This window comes from Aulonocara sp. 'chitande type north' Nkhata Bay, linkage group LG13, assembly GCF_057382095.1.
Source record: "Aulonocara sp. 'chitande type north' Nkhata Bay isolate Kocher_YH1m ecotype deep benthic linkage group LG13, A_spYH_male_GT1.1, whole genome shotgun sequence".
In the NCBI taxonomy this organism is placed as follows: domain Eukaryota; kingdom Metazoa; phylum Chordata; class Actinopteri; order Cichliformes; family Cichlidae; genus Aulonocara; species Aulonocara sp. 'chitande type north' Nkhata Bay.
The window spans coordinates 18,147,543-18,166,134 of NC_141356.1; the positions used below are offsets into that span (position 1 = coordinate 18,147,543).

The window sequence follows — 18,592 nt, forward strand, 5'->3', positions numbered from 1 at the left end:
ATTGCCATTTTGGGGGTGTTTTCCATAGTGCCAAGGAAAAACTGTGTTTTTGTAATTAGTCTTGTATTAGAAAAAAAAAGTTGAATGTCAGCAGCTTCTCCTCCGTTTCTCTTCTCATGGATCATTTGTTATCGTTAAACTCTCAATAACCTCATTTCTCTTAATCATGAGCTGTCACAAGCTTTTCTAGAGTCCGGTCTGCATTGGTTACCACTCCTTTTATTAAAGACCTGTAATAACTCTTAACAAACCTGGAGACACTCATATGTTCAAATGCCTTCATCCTAAGACAGGAACCACAGGGAAAGAGGATATCTATCAATTTCAAAAACGGGGTGGCTCTGACCTTCGACCAGATAATCCTGGGTTCAAATTCCCCTGGTCAGGTAGGGTTTTTCTGTGAGGAGCTGCATGTTTCCCCTGTGCCTGCACCGATTCTCTCTGTATTCTCATGCTTTGTGATTGTAAATGCACAAAATACACCATAACAAACTCTGTAGAGATTCTATTGTAGCATCCCACCTCACTGCAGAGGTTGAACACTGAGATTCAACACCTTACACACGATACAAGCAATAGACTGTCAGCCTCACACTTAGATTAAGTTCCTATGAGAACCACACATTGCTAAATTATGACAGCTCACTGTGATATTGAGGCATTAAGGTAGTAGTCATACACACCAAATCCTACTGCTTAATCTGCACTATTAAATTCCAGGTTGGGAAAAACTGCAAGGGAAATCCCAGCTGGAATTCCCGAATTACATTCTTTTTCCAGGGATCGCGGGAGAACTCAGTGAGGTCAGATCCCAGAGGACCCAAAATGACATAAAGAGTTATCTGTTGCATTGTTACACATGCATTATGGATATATACCAATCACACACACGTTTAAAAAAAAATATGGCAAATGCTCATTCTCCCTCAGTCGCAGAAAACCTACTTGTCAGGTCAGTGTTTAAACTGATGGCAAATCGTTAATTTGACTTAACAGGGTCCCACTTTTACTCCCGCTCAAAGATGTGGAAATGTTTACTTCGAGTAAACCTGACACACAAGCTAGCTTTTAACAGCCACAAAACCACAGAAAGTATACTGGCAGTGTTTTTAAACACACACACACACAATTATATCCATACAAATCTTCTCTACAGTGTTTTGTACACTTCGCAGTTTGAAAACGAGCTTAAGGGCAACAGCGATGACAGAAAAAAAGCTCAGTGTCACATCACAACACACAGATGTGACACACAACACTGTGGCCAAAGGTCTCCAAATGCCACGATAGTTATATTCATCTCGGTTTCTGTTGGCATTATTTTGTTATTGGTTTTTGTAAAGATTAAGTTGAAGTTGAATTCCACTATTGTGGAAAATGTTAGATGACACAAATATAGCTCAGCAAAGCCACACTTTGTGGATTTTTTCCCTTAAGTTTAAACATAACTACTTAACATAAGCAATTACATTAATTAGCTATGATAGCTAGTTTCTAGCTATAGCTTCATAGAGGGAGTGATATTAGTACTGTTAGGTCTTGAGCTTTAATTGTGAATATGGTTTGCTTACCTTCTACTTTTGGCTTAGGATTTAAGTGTTTTGCACCATATGGGATTAAATTGAAGCCTCCTCTTGCTGCCAGGCCAAACCCTTTCTGGGATGTCATACTTCAGGATACAGAAAGAGCATGTGCATGTGACTCGTGGCTAATTACACGCCTTTTATACGATTCAAATGTTTGTTAAAGTCATTAAAAAGCTTCTAGTGCAAACAGAAAGGCGCAGTGGAAGGAGGGAGTCTTCCTGCCTTAGGTTTATCGCCACAATCCACATCTGTTAAGTCTGAGTGTAACTGAGGTCACCAGACATTTTGGCACAAAGTCAAAGATTTGTTTGGCTCATCTGACAGTCACTCGTTCTCTAACACACACACTCCTCACTCACATCACTTACCACTTTTGTCACCTTGTGCGCATGAGAGCAATTATTTGGACTGGAAACTGAAGTGCACTTCATCAGTGCATTTTCAGTTTTTGGATAAAGACCTGCAGTTTGATGCCTGATTGTGTCAATGAGTGTAACGGGAGTAAGAGAAAAATTGTCATAAAAGGAAGAATTCAAATTCTTGGCTCCCCCAAAATAATATTTCAAATGCTGTCTTTAATATTTTTAATTAAATGTATGGTCTAAATTCCATTTTTATTAATAGCTTTACACAGCATCCAACTTTTTCAGATACTAGGCTGTGTTTCTAGGCTTGTCTGAGTCCGAGCACAAAATCCAGACACCGTCCCTGGCAAACTAGGACATCTTGTCATCATAGATTACATGGAAAATTCATCTAGTGGTATGACAAGGCTTTTCCACCATCAAGGAATATTATTTGTTAAACCCCTCAAACCAGGATTGCTGTACAGCAAATTTTCTTAGAAACAATGAGAATACTGGTGTTTTTTTATCATTATTATTCATTTCAAACCATTTAAACCTCCTATAGGAAAGTAAATAGCGCTCTTCTACAAATGCAGACAGAAGCTTTTAATCTGAAAAGGTAATGAAATAAATGCAAAGACCTGAGATTTTGCTTCCCCGGATGTCTTTCAAATCTTTAAGCTCCCTCCTCCCCTTTATCTAAATCCCAGCTCACGACTGAACAGATTTAATAGATGAAATCAATCAAAGAACAGAGCCTGGATTCTCCTGATCAGCCCATTTCGGTAAGAGACCATGGGGATGTAATATATTTACAGCTTTGAACACTACAGAAAGACACAGTCAGAGAAAGAGATGAAAAAGAGAGACAGATGAATTGGTATCAGATCTCTGTAAGCCCAGGATTCTGCACACTAGAGCCTGTACAGATTAGCTAACACTGCAGCTGCTGCAGCAAGAGTGTGTGTTTGAGGGTGTGTGTGTACATGTGTGTGTATGTGTGCCTGTCTAGCAGTGCACATTACTAGGGAGCATGGTCTGTGTCTTTTCTCTCCATGCAGCTATCAGAAGAGCAGAACTGTGGCTGTGAGCGTGTGTGACTATCCTCAGTGCGACTGCTATCAGATACATATTCAAGCTAAGCTCCAGGCAAGACTCACTCTCTTGCATCAAATCTGTTGCAGTGATATGGGCCACTAAGCACCATAAATCTGTTTAACTTTCACTTGGTTATCTCAGCTCAGTTTGTCCTAAGACATTTTTGTTTACTTTAATCACACAGGGTTTTACGTCTTCTTTGTACTGTACAGAGACAAACATCATAGTCACACTAGGTGCACCACTGTTTGTGGTTTGCTGGCATTTCCATCTGTGATGCAAACCGAAATCACTGATCATTCAGGTTTTACGAGTTTTGCAGACAAAATCTTCCAGTAGAAAAGTACGAGCTTTGCATTGCATCATAAATGTATTATCTTACACACATTTCTTTGTGTTATCTTTGTATGTATACAGCTGTAACTAAGGATTGTTTTGGTTGTCAACTAATCTGTCATTTTGCTTTGATTAGTCAACAATTACTTCAATAACTCTTACCTCAGCTTCCTGCGGGCAAACTTTCTGTTCTTGGCTCCAGTACCAGTACCTCAACTGCTTAAGTCTGCGCGCCTGTGAATATCAACCTGCTCTCTCACCCACTTAACAGAAAATTTAAATAATGACCCAAGAAACATGATTTTGAAAATAATTTTAAAAAATGTAACATTACTCAATAGGACCGTCAGAATAAAATATAAATAAATAAAAATATCAAGTAATACAAATGAAAGTTTTAATGATAAAGAGAGGAAGTGGCGTTAGATTTGCGCATGCGTGGTACCGATCGGGTTTCCGGTACGGATCAGGTAGCGACAGTGACATTCTGTTTTGTGTTCACACTGCATTCTTCTTTTTTAGCACTAAGTGTAGCCTTGGCAGACAATAGAGGCCATATTGCCGTCATAGCTTCCTGTAGTGTATTGCAGTTACAAAAACACATTTATGTGGTATTCAAATCAAATCAAAATTTATATATATTAGTGTATGACGCGTCGACAATTTTTTACAGTCAATTATTTTTACAATCTTTGCAGCCGTAGTCATCTAATCATTTTAGATGAAAAATAAACAATCTTAAGTAAGATTGAACAATGTGTAACCTCTACAGATAGTAGTTCATACTTTAAACGACTGCATGTTACAAAAATGTTAATGGCTTTGTCTTAGACATTGTCTGCTAAGTTGAGTATGCAGACTTTTCCTCATTTTCCACCCTTTGCCTGTCGCTCATTAGCATTGCACATACATCTCTGCTGTGCTCATTAACAAAAAACCTGTTCTAGAGTCTAAGTGAAATACGAGAAAAAACAGTTCGCATCCATCTGAGCAATGAAAAAAGAAGGTGGCTCTTAAGTGTTGAACTTGTCCTCCTCTAAGTGGATTTTCTTATTTATTATTTTTCTTCATACAAGGGCATACAGGACAAGCTTTCCTTCCCCCAGAAACTACCATTTTTGTTTTTTTCTTCATTCAGCTGCTCAGGACAAATGCAAATCTCTATTGCTCAAAGCTGGAGCACCTATAGCGTATGGGAGATTACCTCCTCAGTAGGACAGCTATTGGTATGATGCCACAATTCCAAGGCCACTCCTTTACAACACCTGGTCATTGGGAATACATTTTACCATTGGGTTATTATTCATTTTTTTCCACTCAACACAGAATTACATATTAAAAGATGAGCAAAGATAACTGTTTTCCACTAATTAAAAATGGCATATAATTAAAAGAGTGCCTTGCTTTTGGACAATATTAGAAGGCGAATTTGATTTCCACTTTTCCCAATCTTGCCATTGTTTAAAATTCCTTTTATATATTTCAACACTTATTGACACATTCTATCAAATGGATAACAGTGATTTGCACATTAACATACCAGTCTGCAGCCAGCCGCTGGACTCCTTACATCATTTACCACATCTGTACCAATGTTAGTCCAGTGTGGCCAAACATAGTCTAATCCTTTTTTGGGAAAGTTCCCCTTGTTGCTAACTGACCAAAACTATGTTGGCTGTGTCAACATGTTGTAAACAGAAAGTGGTTTACACAGGGTGTGAGCGAAGGAAAGGAGAAAGTAAGAAAAAGACATGTTTCAGAGACAGTCAAGAAGTACTTCTAGATACTCCATCACTTTGATTACTTGAGAATCTTTGCAGAAAAAAAAAAGATATGGGAATTGTACAGAGGGAGACGGAACAGAATTCCAGCCAAGAATCCATAAGCTATCATGTGTGATTATATTGTAGCAGATTTATTGGTGGATCTCACTGCAAGCTCACATCTCTCTTCATCACAATGAAAAAAAAAGGATCAAGTGAGGTACAAGCAGGTGATACTGTAGATCATGATTAATCCTCTGGGAATCATGAATCCTAGTGAAAGCTTGTCAAGGCAATAGCTGTTACATTTTACTTGAAATCACAAAAGTCAGCCTCATATTAGGATAAAACATAAATTCATCCTGATTATCGCCATTGTCTTAACAAATAATTAATTGCAATTAGACTGTGATTAAATATGTAAGTGTGGAAAAAGTGCTAGATAGACCAACTGGCAATATCTAGAATCAAATCAGAGCTAGCTAAGGTCTGGGTCATATACTCAGCAACTTCCTAGCAACCTGTTGTGTAGGAAAAATGCATATTCCCTGACTGGTAAGTGGTTGCTGGAGGTTGCTGGCTGTTGCTGGGTGAAACTTGTCACAATGAGGGCACTGCACCAAAAATATCCTTGTGATTTCTTTCCTTGTTAGCAGACTGCTGAAGTTACTATACTTTGTATAGAAGACGCACACTCACCAACTGCTGGCTGGACTGGATTTAAACCTGAATGGGAAAAAATGCTAAGGAAACAAGAAATGAAGAAAAATGACCTTTAAAATTTCTCCCTACTGCAACAAACATTTGCTAACCGAGGTACTATGGAGGTACGTGTCTCCATGGTTCACCATGGGGGCCACTGACAGGTCTCTAGGCCTGTGTGACTCAGGCCTAAGGTAACTTAAGACAGCTCAAAACCAACACTTTTTTGTTATGGTTCATACATTTGCACAATCACATTTGTCATCATTACTATTATTGTTAGACACGTTAAAGATGAGTGTATGTAATAGTTATATTATGAATGAAGATAGTGAGACACTGGATTAAGAGATACAGGAAATTTAGTAAGGATAAGGATGAGAAGGAGGTAGCAGAACAGTGCACTTTTATCTTTCACAACATTATTTTGTGGTCCTGCAGTTTGTTTCAAGTATATTTGTCAAGTTTTGTCCTTGTTTTTTGCAATGTGAGCTCTTGTTAGCACTCTCCTTTCACCTTTTCTCACTGTCCTCCATTCATTTCTCTATGGTCCTTTATTTGTGAACTTTTCTTCTATACATCCATTGATCTCTTGCTCTCTCCCCTTCCCTCTATACTCTTCACTTTCTCTGTGTGCACTGGCACACAAAAAGGGAGAGAGAGAGATGGAAAGAGAAACTCATCAAAGCGTGAAATAGTCTGAGCTTTTACTACAACTGGCAGCATTTGACCACATACTGCACCAGCCATTAATGTGGTTACCCGCAGCAACACTGCGCTAAGAGAACGGCATGCTGAGAAAAAAGAAGTGGAAGAAAAAAAGAACACATACAGACGGTGTGTTCTGCATATGGAGCAGGTGTTAATGGACAAATTAAAAACATGCATGATCTCGCTTTCGCTTGCTCTCTCTAACACACACACACACACACACACACACACACACACACACACACACACACACACACACACACACACCGTCTGTCTTCCCAACTTCTTGTAAAACAAAGAAATGTTTTGCTTTGGGTTAATGTCTTTTACACAAAAGGCAGTGCAAGCATTAAACCAAGCCCCTTTCAATCAGCAAACTCCAAATCCTAGCAGTAAAACTGAGACCTATACCTGACCTGTCCTGTTGTAATGTTTTAATTACGTTCTCACTAAACAGAAGGATGCGATATGTGCTTGTTTTTGACACATACACAACATTTCCCATCACTTGCAATACCTTGGTTTTAAATGAAAATGAATGTGAACTAACTTTAGATTTTAAAAAATATTGTTTTCCTCGCTGAACTTGTTCACATTTGTATGTAAAACAAAAAATGTATGTAGAGGTGTGATTATTGGCCATACAGGTTATACTGATCATACAGAGAAGAGGCCTTTGCTAAATAATTGGGGATTTGGGGAAGCTCTCCTTTGGAAGGTTTTTGTATCCTTACAACTATTAAAGGCTTAAACTCTTTCCTACTCAATTTTCCTGCTGAACACTGCATGTCTTCAAAACGCATGACACGCAGGGCGAATTTCACCCAAAAGTAACTGCCAACTGAATCTGGAGATTTGGATTTAAAGCCACTCTGGTGATCGAAGTGTATGAGGGTAATATATCCTTTATTTATTCCTGTAGTGAAACTGATCCTTTAACTTGTCCTACACATTATGATGCAGTAGGAAGCCACTGTGCAGAGAATGTAAGCCAATACCTTCATGAAGAACACAGTGATAGGTGAAGTAAGTGAACATGTTTGTGATAGCATGAGCCCCCTGAGGAAACCTACACAAGCACAGGGAGGACATGCAAATGCAACTCAGAGGGACTAATGAGGAGAATATTGCTGAAAATGAACATGAATTAACTAAATCTAGTAATTGAACCCAGAAATCCATGTTTCCCAACGTCACAGAGAAAGGGATCAGAGTACTACTCTTGCACAGATTTCTATACAAACTGAAGTGTTTTTGCAACCACATGAGTCGCCCTCTGCTGGCCAGTAAAAATAACGCAATGAAATGACTTCACTTTTCAGACACAGAGGTTATATCCATCTTTGACTGTGGCAGCTGATAATATTCAAAGAACTCTCACACACAAAGTTTAACAAACGCAACCGAAATATCCCATGGTATAAACAACAATGATCTGTTTCACTTAACCTGTCAAGTTCATATACATACAACACACATTTGGCAATCTTCCGACCTCAGCGATTCCTCTGCGACTAACGTGAAGAATAAATAACCCAGTGGGATTCAGTTCCAATATCACAGACCCCGCTCACCAAAAAATTAACATCAACATAATAGCATTAGCCTGCTCATAGTCATCCATTAGAACTACTTAGTGGAGACAGACAGACAGACCAGGGAATATGCCAGTGCTCTTATTAAAGCCCCTCTTTCATAAGGATAAGCACCAAGCAAAGAGCTACACTATATACACAGTGATGCCACAGGTTTAAAAATGGCTCATGATACCTAAAATAGGTAAAGCAAGTGACCAGACTGACTTAAAAGCAGAATGCTCTTATGTTAAAACCACCACTTCAAAGCAAATGCCTCAGTTCCTGCTTTGTTGTAGGGATTAATTCATTAAGAGTCACATCCTTCTTGAAATTCTTTACTGTGAAAACAGCACTGCATGTTTGTGAGCTCAAAAACGTCGCTGTCAGTGTTTTGTCCTGGACTTGGTATCGGCAGTTGTAGATGCCTATACATGTTTAAGTGCTTGAATTCTTAAAGTGTGCAGTGGATCTCAACCGAGTCATCACAGGGTAAAGGGAGTGGCTGTTCAGTGGAAGCGCTGTTCCTTGTAGCTGAATGTGCTAGTTGGCAAACTTGTGAATGGAAGATGTGACACAATCAGTTGCAGCTATATTTGCCAGAGGGATAACAAACAAGTTGGAGGGCAAGTAAGTGAAAGCTGTAATTCAAGAATGGTTGGCGATGTATTGTGACATCTTTTTACATAGATCTACTCCTAAAAACTTCTATTAGCTTTTGTTAAAACTAGAACGACTGCAAAATTCCCTGTATCCTAAAACTGCTAAGATACATATTCATGAGCTGAGTGTGTTGCAATAGTGCATCAAGTACTTGTTTAGCAGCTAAAAAACAGTGCAAAGTTTGCGCTCATAGATTATAATCACGAAATTCAAACAACACAATTAGAAGCCACATCTGGCAGCTGTAAGAATAAATGAGAAAATATTGTTTCCTCTCTTGCTCCCTTTATGTCTCTGAGTATCTCTCTCTCTCCCCCTCTCACTCTCTCTCTCTCCATCCCCACCGTTGCCAAGGCAATAGTGTTTTGTGGAGGCAGCTGGTTAGGGCTCATTTGTCAAGCTGCTGACCTGCCCTCTCTTGTCCTCACCCCTTTCGCTTGCACTCTCTTCTACTTTTCTGTTATTCGGTATACAAAAAACACTGAAGAGCCTAATTGTCATACTTGTATATCCCAAACAATCATGCAGTACAAGTGGAAATGGCATATTTCAGTCCGGTCCAGTTCCCTCATTATGTTTATGAGTGTCCATCTAAAATGATGTGTGTTTTTCCATGTGAGCAATAGCTTGGCAATGATTTAGAGGTATATACAGTAAACAAAGCAACCGCTTATGGGTTAGCGTAATGAGCTTGACAAAGGATTCTGAAACATTGATTGTGCTCTCCTTCATGAGAAAGACTGTGGCAGCCTGCCGGAGATAAAAGCTGATTTTGTGGAAAGTAGGGTGAAAAAACGCCAAGATATGATGTCAGTCTTGAGCCTCTCTCCTCATTTGCTACATGTTTCCTACACTTTTTCCCAATGCTTGTGCCTTCATGTGACTGCAGCTATGATCTTAATCATCCATTAAAGATACTAATCTTTTTAATTAGTCAGTAAGTCATCCAAAAAATAAGTCACAGAACTGGAAATCTCAACCATGTTTGTGGTTTTGGTGGAACATTTTTAGTGGAATTATCTGATAATAGCCTGCTGTGTGGTACGGCCTTTCCAATAAAAGTGTTTTATTAGTCTGCGACATAGCACTAATTAGCAGAGTCTGCACTGGATATGCACCAGTTTATGGATGTAGCTTGCTAACTAAGTTTGCTAGCTTAACACTGCAATCAGGGTGACTTCCAGCTCCAAAAAAACAAATGGGATGACATCAGTAGTGCTAACACTGAGGCAAAATCCAAAGCAAATGTGCAAAGACGCTACGGCTACATCCATCCTTTATATACAGTCTCTCATCTAAACACGTGTCAAGCTGTTACCAGAAAATGGCAAGCGAAAAATGATTGAATTTCACACAAAAGGACGTGATTTGTTTCAGTCAGTTTACTACTCCAGTCGTTTAAGCATTAGAAACAAAATCATTTCAAAGCTGAAGTCAAATGCATGCACGGTAAAAGCGCGCGCAAGATCACAGGTGTCTCCTACGTTTAGATGTGCGATAACAATGTACTCTGTAACACGAGAACACAGACTTCACACCTCATAAAGTGCAAGCTTGTTTGTGTGTCTGTGTTGAATGTGTGTACATGTAAGGAGGAAAAAGATTCAAGCAGATATTGTTTCACACTTTGCTTCATTGTCCAGAGCAACAGAGGAATTTATTAAAACAAATACGAAACACTGCACAGACACCAACGCACACACACACATACATAGTTTTAATCATCCGTCCTTAAGTGGAAAAACAAGTGCTCTCCCACAACACTTGTTATCTTTCTCTACTAATTAATTCAGAAATGTTCACTAATGGTACTGCTCTGACAGAAGGGTGCAATGTGTATGGGTACATGCATGTGACCTACAAACCCCATCAATCCTCATTACCACCAGCATTCAAACGTATGCGTGTCCATAAATATGTCTGTTTGTTTATTGGCATGTGCATTTTATAATGATACAATTACATCATGCATGCTCGAGGTTTAGGAACTATGCAAACTGTTAATGAAAAGAAGGAGACAGTTTGATGATCTGCAGGTGTTAGCCAAGTGGTTTTTTTTATTGTGTGGTTCTCATTTAGGATTTTCTTTTTTGCAAACTTGACGAAACATTTAAAATATACATTTTACTGTGACGCAGTTCTCTTGAGCATAGAGAAACAATTCAAGTAAGGGAACAATGAAATCTATATCGATGCTACTGTGAATCTTAGAAGTAAACCTTGATCAAACCGAACCTCGATGACAAGCAAAATGTTAAAAAAAAATCAAATTTCTTTACCATCTGAATGTATTTTTAAAAAGCACACAGGCCTACTCATAAAAACACACAGACACATCCCACATTTCTATAGCTTCTAACCATGCATCTCAAAAGGCCGATCTGTCCTGGTTATTAGAGTGTGAACTCCCAGTCTGCTCATCGTGTGTATGCATGTGTGTGTGAGTGTAGGAGGGAGCCTAATTTGATTCTCAACTACACCATGTTTCTCCACTTGCTGCCTGTTTATGGAAATTGCATAATTGGTATGTATCTATGTGTGCATATATTTGCTCCCTCGTGGGGTCAAAAAGTGACTGATTGCACAGCAAAACAACTGATGTTGTGTTCTGTAGAAGTGTGTGCACCACCAGTTTGCTTAGATGTGTAAGTATGCATGTTTTTCCATATTCGCATGTCATTGTGCATATTCACCTGCATGATCTGTTTACTCAACTTTTTGACCTCAGTATGACGGCATGTGAAACAAGGGCTCGCTCTCTTGGAAAACACTGCTTCGCTGATTACTAATGAACCACATGTTGATTGTACTTTAATTTTTTCTATATAATATCCAACCTGACTGCCCTTTCCATTTTCTAAAAATACTGTTTCAATGACAAGCTTTAGAAAAACTGAATTGCTGGCCCAGTTTGCATTAAGTAGTCTGCCAATTCCATCAGGATCATCTATAATAAAAATAGAGCCACTTAGACCGCTGGAAGGTGCTCTGGATAAAACTGCTCATCATAAGACAGGTGTTATGATACTAGTTTATAATAGCATGTATGCAATACAATAGCAGTGGTAATACAGGCATATACAGAAAAACACGTGCAAATTATTTTGTCCAATATTTAGTTTTAAAATTTGGCATTTATGTGCCTTTATTGTAGCTTCTTGTAGATTTCTTGCTACGCAAAACAAACAGCTGTGGGTGGAAGCAGTTCACTTGTTGATCAGATTGTTTGATGAGGGACTTTCATCTGCTTTTTCCCAGTAAAGGTTTTAATGAGGCAGTTTTGGATACTAGAAGCATTCTTTCTTTCACTCCACCTGAGCTCACCTTGATGGCTCCGCCTCTTTGCTGTCTGTGTAGACAGACTCCATTCTAAACAATGACAACACCATCCTCACTTTGGCTTGTGTTATCAGTCTTTTTGTGGGGCTACTTGAGGTTAATGTTGTATTAGTTTATATTCTTATGCACACTCCTAAATACATTTCCACTGCAGGTCTGATTTTAGTTACAGATGTAGTAGAAACGCTTACATGGATTAAATCACTGATGCAAAGAATTTGGCCCAAGGATTTTTGTAATAGAGTTATTTGAGTTACTCGATGAGTTGTTGCAGCCCTAGTAGTAGTACTTTAAATTACTGCCTCCCAAGGAGTTCTTTGACTACATCCTGTTTGCACTTGGAAACCTTCATCACTGTATCTTGCAGTACTATTATTGTGGCAAAATCTGCATAGAGACAGACAAATAAACATCTCCCAAGGGCTCAAAACCATCATTGTGGTAATTCCAGCAACATCTTGTCATGATGACGGATAGACAGACCTACAAAGTGAAAACAATACCAGTGTCAGTGTCACAGCTGGTAAATTCAAGCATCTGTATTGGCACATTAAACCACAAGGTGGATAGCAAAGTACACCCACACAAACACAAATGTGCAGCACTGAGCTGGTAGAGAGGTAATTTGACAGCACTGAGCACTGGATGTGGTGTTGTCTATGTGCTCTTCCTATTGTTCTCTCTCTCTCACACAAACACACACACAAGCACAATCATGTACATTTCCATCTTTCACAAAACACACTAGGCAAGACCTCACAAGCTACTCTGGAGACAAATTGCACAGGTCCTCTTTCAGACGCAGAGATACAAAGGGGTGAAAAAGAAAATTGGAGAAAAAAAAAGGCAGGGGCTAGTACGTATAGAAAATTACCACAACTTTAGAGAACTACAACTTTTCTCTTTCTCACTCCCTCCTCCGTCCACCCCACTACGCTCCCATCACTGCCTCCATTCACACTAATCTCTCTCCTCACAGTACCACCCCTATCTCTCTCTTTCTACCTCATTCCCTCTCCTCTGTCACAGAAAACAGAATCAGGGTAGAGTCAGCCTCGAGGCAATCATATTTAGATCAGCTATTTTGTAATTTCTTTTTTCTCAGCAAAATCGTTCAATGCTTTTCCCTAAAGGGACATGTCAGGGCCCCAATGGCTCATTTCTGACTTACACTGTGTATTTCTGTGGGAATGCATATTTTCTAAAAAAGCCCAGCATGGGACAAGTGTTGCAAAATAATTAGGGCCATAAATGGTATGGAACGGTAAGTTGTCGTTACTATTTGTTACCATATTATTCGTTACATGTATCTGTCCTTAAAAGTTTAGTTCCTTTGCTGTGCTTGCAACAGCATAACCAGTTTCTGGCCATATATCAAGAGCAGCTATTTTTTAACCGCATCACATTAAAGGCGTGAAACTTTATCCAGAAGACAAGGCACAGTGTAGCATCCTCCTTTTTATATGCAACAACTGCTTGACTCCAAGGCTTGGAAAGAAGGACGGTACAGTGAAGTATAAAACCACAAAGTTAAAATACTTTAACTAAGATTTATGCATGTGCACAAATTAAGTTACCATGTTGCAGTCATGTGTGTTATTCTTAAATGAAAGCTCAAGTTTTGGTTAAATTACTGTTAAAATTTCAGATATTCTATCGCTCGCCATGACATGAAGTCTTAATTTTTGGTCTCTCTGTTATTATTATTTATAATGCTTTGGGGTTTCCTTTTGATTTAGCACCTACAGTTTTAACTTATTCATATAAAAAAGTCACCACAGATGAGTTATAGGCACACTTACTCCCCAAGTGGTTAAATGACTTGTCTGGGAATCAAACCCCTGATTTCCCAATAGCAAAATGGCTTCTACATAACATAGATAACATTTGTGGCATGTTTAGAATACTTTTCACTTCAGGCACATCTCCTGTAGTCTACAGTCATCACTTAGCAACTCAGTCTTCCCCTAAAGAAACACACATACACACACACACACACACACACACACACACAGTAACCATGATAGCCGGATGTACAGTCCATCATTTGATTTGGACAAAGTATTATTAAAACCCACTTATTCCTGGCTGTAAGCGCTATAAGCTGTGGAAACTATTCTGTCTGCCACAGGCTGAAAAAGCAAGTCCTGCAGACATCTGCTTCAAATCTGACCTAAAACAGTAGAGGCTGACACAGAAAGAGTTTAAGACTACTGTTACTAAGACAGCGTCTCTCCTATTCATTCATTATGGCAGCACACTTTGTTTAATGTCATTACAACTCTTCTTCCATCTCTCATACAAACTGAACATTTCCAAACAAGCACTGTAAGCAAACCTTTGGTTTCCAAGGCAAACTACAGTAACCAATAACTGAAGCCAGCCAGCTAAAAGAGCACAGTGCTTTCCATCTCTTTCCGCACTGCTAAACAAAGTCAAGTACAGTTTATTCCTGTAGTTCAATATCAGCTTTAAAATCTCATTTACTTATTATGAGACCACACCAGCAGCAGTTCACAGTCGTGCTCATGTTCTCTGTGAAGATAAAGAACCTCCTCCACAGCCAGAAAAGCTAAGATAAACAGTATGGGCAAAGACTCACTAACTAAACACTCTTAGCATCTGATTTATAGGTCAGAAATCCATTTTATAAGGAAGCAGTACAGTTGATTTAGTGAAATCATTTCATCAGTATACTCAGTATCAGTTACTTCAACCTCATTCCAGTTGCTATACTGGGATCGATTGAGTGGTCAACGAAACAGTGATGGTGTGGATATTTAAATGACGGTTGTTATACAGCCGGTAACATGTGATGATATTTAGGGATGATCACAGCTCCCATAAATAAACATAATGCCTAAAGGTAACAAGGTAAACTGCTGAAGTATGTTATAGGGTATATATATCTCGCTAAAGGTACAAGCCCAACAACCTTACAGAACAATGCCCAGAAATGATAATTCGCAAGAGTATTTCACCTTACTGTGAGAAATACACAATACAGAGCTCCTATTAAAAGAACCAACAGACATTCAGTTTTACATGTATACAGCTACAGGAGTGCATGTGTGTAGGCACTTTAGCAACACTGAATGACTGCATTATAACAAAGCAGACGTAACCATTAAAGACATGAGATTCAAGTCAATCACAGTTACAAGGAGAACAAATGTATACAAAACTATAGTCCACAGCAAAACTAATATGGCCACCAAAACTGGCTAAGAACCACCGCGTCAATGTGTAAATGAAGTCTGAACAACATAATGATACAATGAGCTTGATATTTACTGCTAACAAGGTTAAAACAGCTATTAGGAGACTAACATACAAGGCTACAGTCTAAGTACAATACCATTTACCTGTATCAGCTGTACAGTTGTACTGTCAGCATGTCACCTAATGTTTTGGCAAAAAAAAATTCTTTATAATGGTTGGTAATGAAAGGACTTCAGTTTTGAAAAAATATATACACAAGAATAGAAGACTGTGGAATTATCTTCAGTTTCAAAGCATATTGACCAGTATTATACAAACATTAGACTGACAGCTGGAGCTAATTTCCCACACTTGGTGTGGGTCAGGATGACGACTACAGCAGCTGGCCGTGAGCAAAATCAACAGCGTGGTAAAAGTCCTCTTCAAATGTGGTCAAATAGCCATCACAAACCTCACCATGAGTCACCATCAGATTTTAAGCATTGGGTTGAGAAGAGCTTTAAACTGTGCCGCTCTTATTTCACAGCAGGGATCTTTAAATGGAGCTCCAGTGGAGTCCCTTTTCAACTAAGAAAGATGACAAATAAACTTCAAGCTGGCTTCGTGAGTGGTTTGTTCTGGGATGTTCTCACACATTATTAAGCCACCTAAAAGGGCAACTGTTGTTGTTTTTTTTAAATCTAAATTAAGTTGACTAGATAGATGTCCCTCCTTAGCATTTCTCCAGCTCCCTGCTGTCTGTTGAGTTCTTGTACCTTTTCCAGTGTCTAGGTCCTCTTTGTTTTCCACTGCATGACTTACTCAAAGAAAGCTCAATGCATCTCGTTCAAATTCAGCGCTATGACATTCGAATTACTTGAAATTCAAACAACCAACCACCCAACAAATAATTCACTTTCCCAACTTCTCGGCACTGGAACTTATAAGTTAAACTACACTACAGAGTGCAAAAATCAATAAAATCTACAGAAGACTAACATCGCAGCACGGCAGAGACCAAGGCAGAGACCAAGGCAGAGGTCTGAACAGTCTGATGAAAATAAAAGAAGAGCATAAGTAAGGCAAAGTAGGAAACAGAGACAAGGCAAAAAGCATAAAGGGGGTGGGGTATTGTTGATTTTGTTGTGTGCTGAGAGAGCAGTCCACCTTACCGCTCATCCCAACCACCACATCGCACTGACACCATCGCCTTTTCACTTCATCACCAATAACATTTGCAACATTACACTGACAAAATGCATAATAAACAATTACGAAAAATATGAGGATAATGACAGTGAAGCTGATCATTATCTACATGAAAACCAGTTAATGATTTTAAGAGAGACTGATCAAAGTTACTCACAATATCTCATCGTTTTGAAATTCCAGGACGCCGTGAGAGTCTTCAAAGTCTTCTCCACCACCTCGCGCTGTTCCTTCCAACGTCTTGTATGGCAGCATGACCACGCCACGAGCCCCTGAGGTTCTCAGCACCTTCACCTCCATGGTGCCAACGCTCTCGCTGACATGGCATACGGGCTCCTCAAACGTAAAGATGCCGGCATGATCGTCGTCAAAGATGGTAACGGTTGCTGTGGATGGCATGCCGAGACAGGCCACTGAGTCAACGTGATTAGCTGACTCGCCCCCCTCCTCAGGTTCCTCGCCTTCTGATGTCAACACTTTGACACTGGAAAGGTGAATCAAGAAGTTTTCATCCTCCTCAAAGATGTCATCATCAATGATCCCCACACGGACCTCCTTCATCGTCTCACCAGGCTTGAAAACCACTACACCCTCGGTGAACTCGTAGTCCGAGCCAGCGTTGGCTGTGCCATCTTCTGTCCGGTACTCCACAGAAACCGTCTTGCCCAGGTCGCCGCCACGCCGCACCACATTCACTGCCACTGTGCCACAGTTCTCAAGACACTGGTAAGAACCGGGCTCAAAAAAGATTTTGGAGACAGGATCGTTTTCGCCAGTTTCTGAGCGAACCTCGTGCATGCTCACAGCCTTTCGTGCTTGATCAGCAGCATGTTTTTTCAGGATGTTGCCAGCACCTGTCATCAGTCGGGTGGCCTGGCATCGATAGAAAGCACGGCTCTTCTGCTGCTGGCTCAGGACTTGGTAGTTGGCAAGCTCAATGAGTTGCTCCACCTGGTAAGAGAAAATACAAAAAGCCACAAAGAGTGCAACAACATGCATTAATAGTAGATTTCCTGGGGGTATAAATCCCGACTCCCAGACTGCTGAAACAGTATCCTATTTCATGTTTTTAAAAGCTGTGTGTCACTGAACCAATGTGGTGGAGTTTCATCAAGCTCGGATGGATAAATAAGATCTAACTACATGTCACATCAATGACTACTGAACAAGAAACTGTCAAATAGCAGTAAAATTATAATGAGTCAAACACTTACAGTAAGTCAAGCACAGTCTGGGGGAAAAAAACAGATGTAAATTACATGCCAAGCCAACCACTTAGTTCTCTTTCACAAATCCTTTTTCTTGTAGAAGGACAAAAAGTTTTTATTTGAAAATGTTTTCAGAATTCAGAAATTTCGTCTTTGTGTAAATAGTAAGTCTGCAGCATTTTCTTTGTGAGAGAACAAATAAAAATACTGCATATTTTATTTGGAAATGTCTTTGGTTTCCTATTAATTTTCTATATTCACCAATACATAAGTGTGAAATTCACTTGTAAATATATATAAATGCCTGAATTTATTAAGAATTTATCTAATATTCTGCAACAGACTGGTGATCTGACCCTGTAAAAATGAAAGCAAACAGCAGTAGTTTTATATATTGCAGATTACCTTTGGTCTTGTGCAACTAGAGCAGCAATAGCAAGATATATTTCTGACTTTGTTACAAACCTCTTTGTCAGGATGTTTCTGTTTAAGCTCCTTCAGGATCTTGGCCATATCTCTCCGTGTTTCCTCCTCATCCAAGTCCTTCTCATCTATATCTAAGCCCAGTGGACCATCAAGGAAGTCAACACCATGAGAGTTCAGCATCTTTCCATCCATCTCAATGTCCACCTTAAAACAGAAGCAATAGAAGGACGGAAGGAAGAAGTAATCAGTACACCTCATTTAAGATTTTGTCAATATATCAATTCTTTAGGCGCTCTTCTGTAATCTCAAAGGTCAAGTGAGAACTGCATGTATGCGATGAGAACACAACAACAAGCATGAAATCAAATAGTGAGTGTTTGTGTGAATCCAGTCATGTGAACATGTTGGTGTCCAATAACACCCCTCAAT

At 39.4% G+C, this 18,592-nt stretch overlaps 1 protein-coding gene across 4 annotated transcripts in view; it reads right to left on the bottom strand.

Annotated features, from left to right (window-relative positions):
- The window catches only part of slc8a1b (solute carrier family 8 member 1b), a 147,281-nt gene that overhangs the window by 112,309 nt on the left and 16,380 nt on the right, over positions 1–18,592 (bottom strand). For all 4 annotated transcript variants that reach the window (XM_086258953.1, XM_086258954.1, XM_086258952.1 and 1 more), the window contains exons 3-4: positions 18,203–18,367; positions 16,687–17,480 (exon numbers count right to left, since the gene is read on the bottom strand). In XM_086258953.1, the coding sequence (XP_086115079.1) occupies positions 16,687–17,480; positions 18,203–18,367 (959 nt within the window). The remainder of the gene's footprint in view (positions 1–16,686; positions 17,481–18,202; positions 18,368–18,592) is intronic.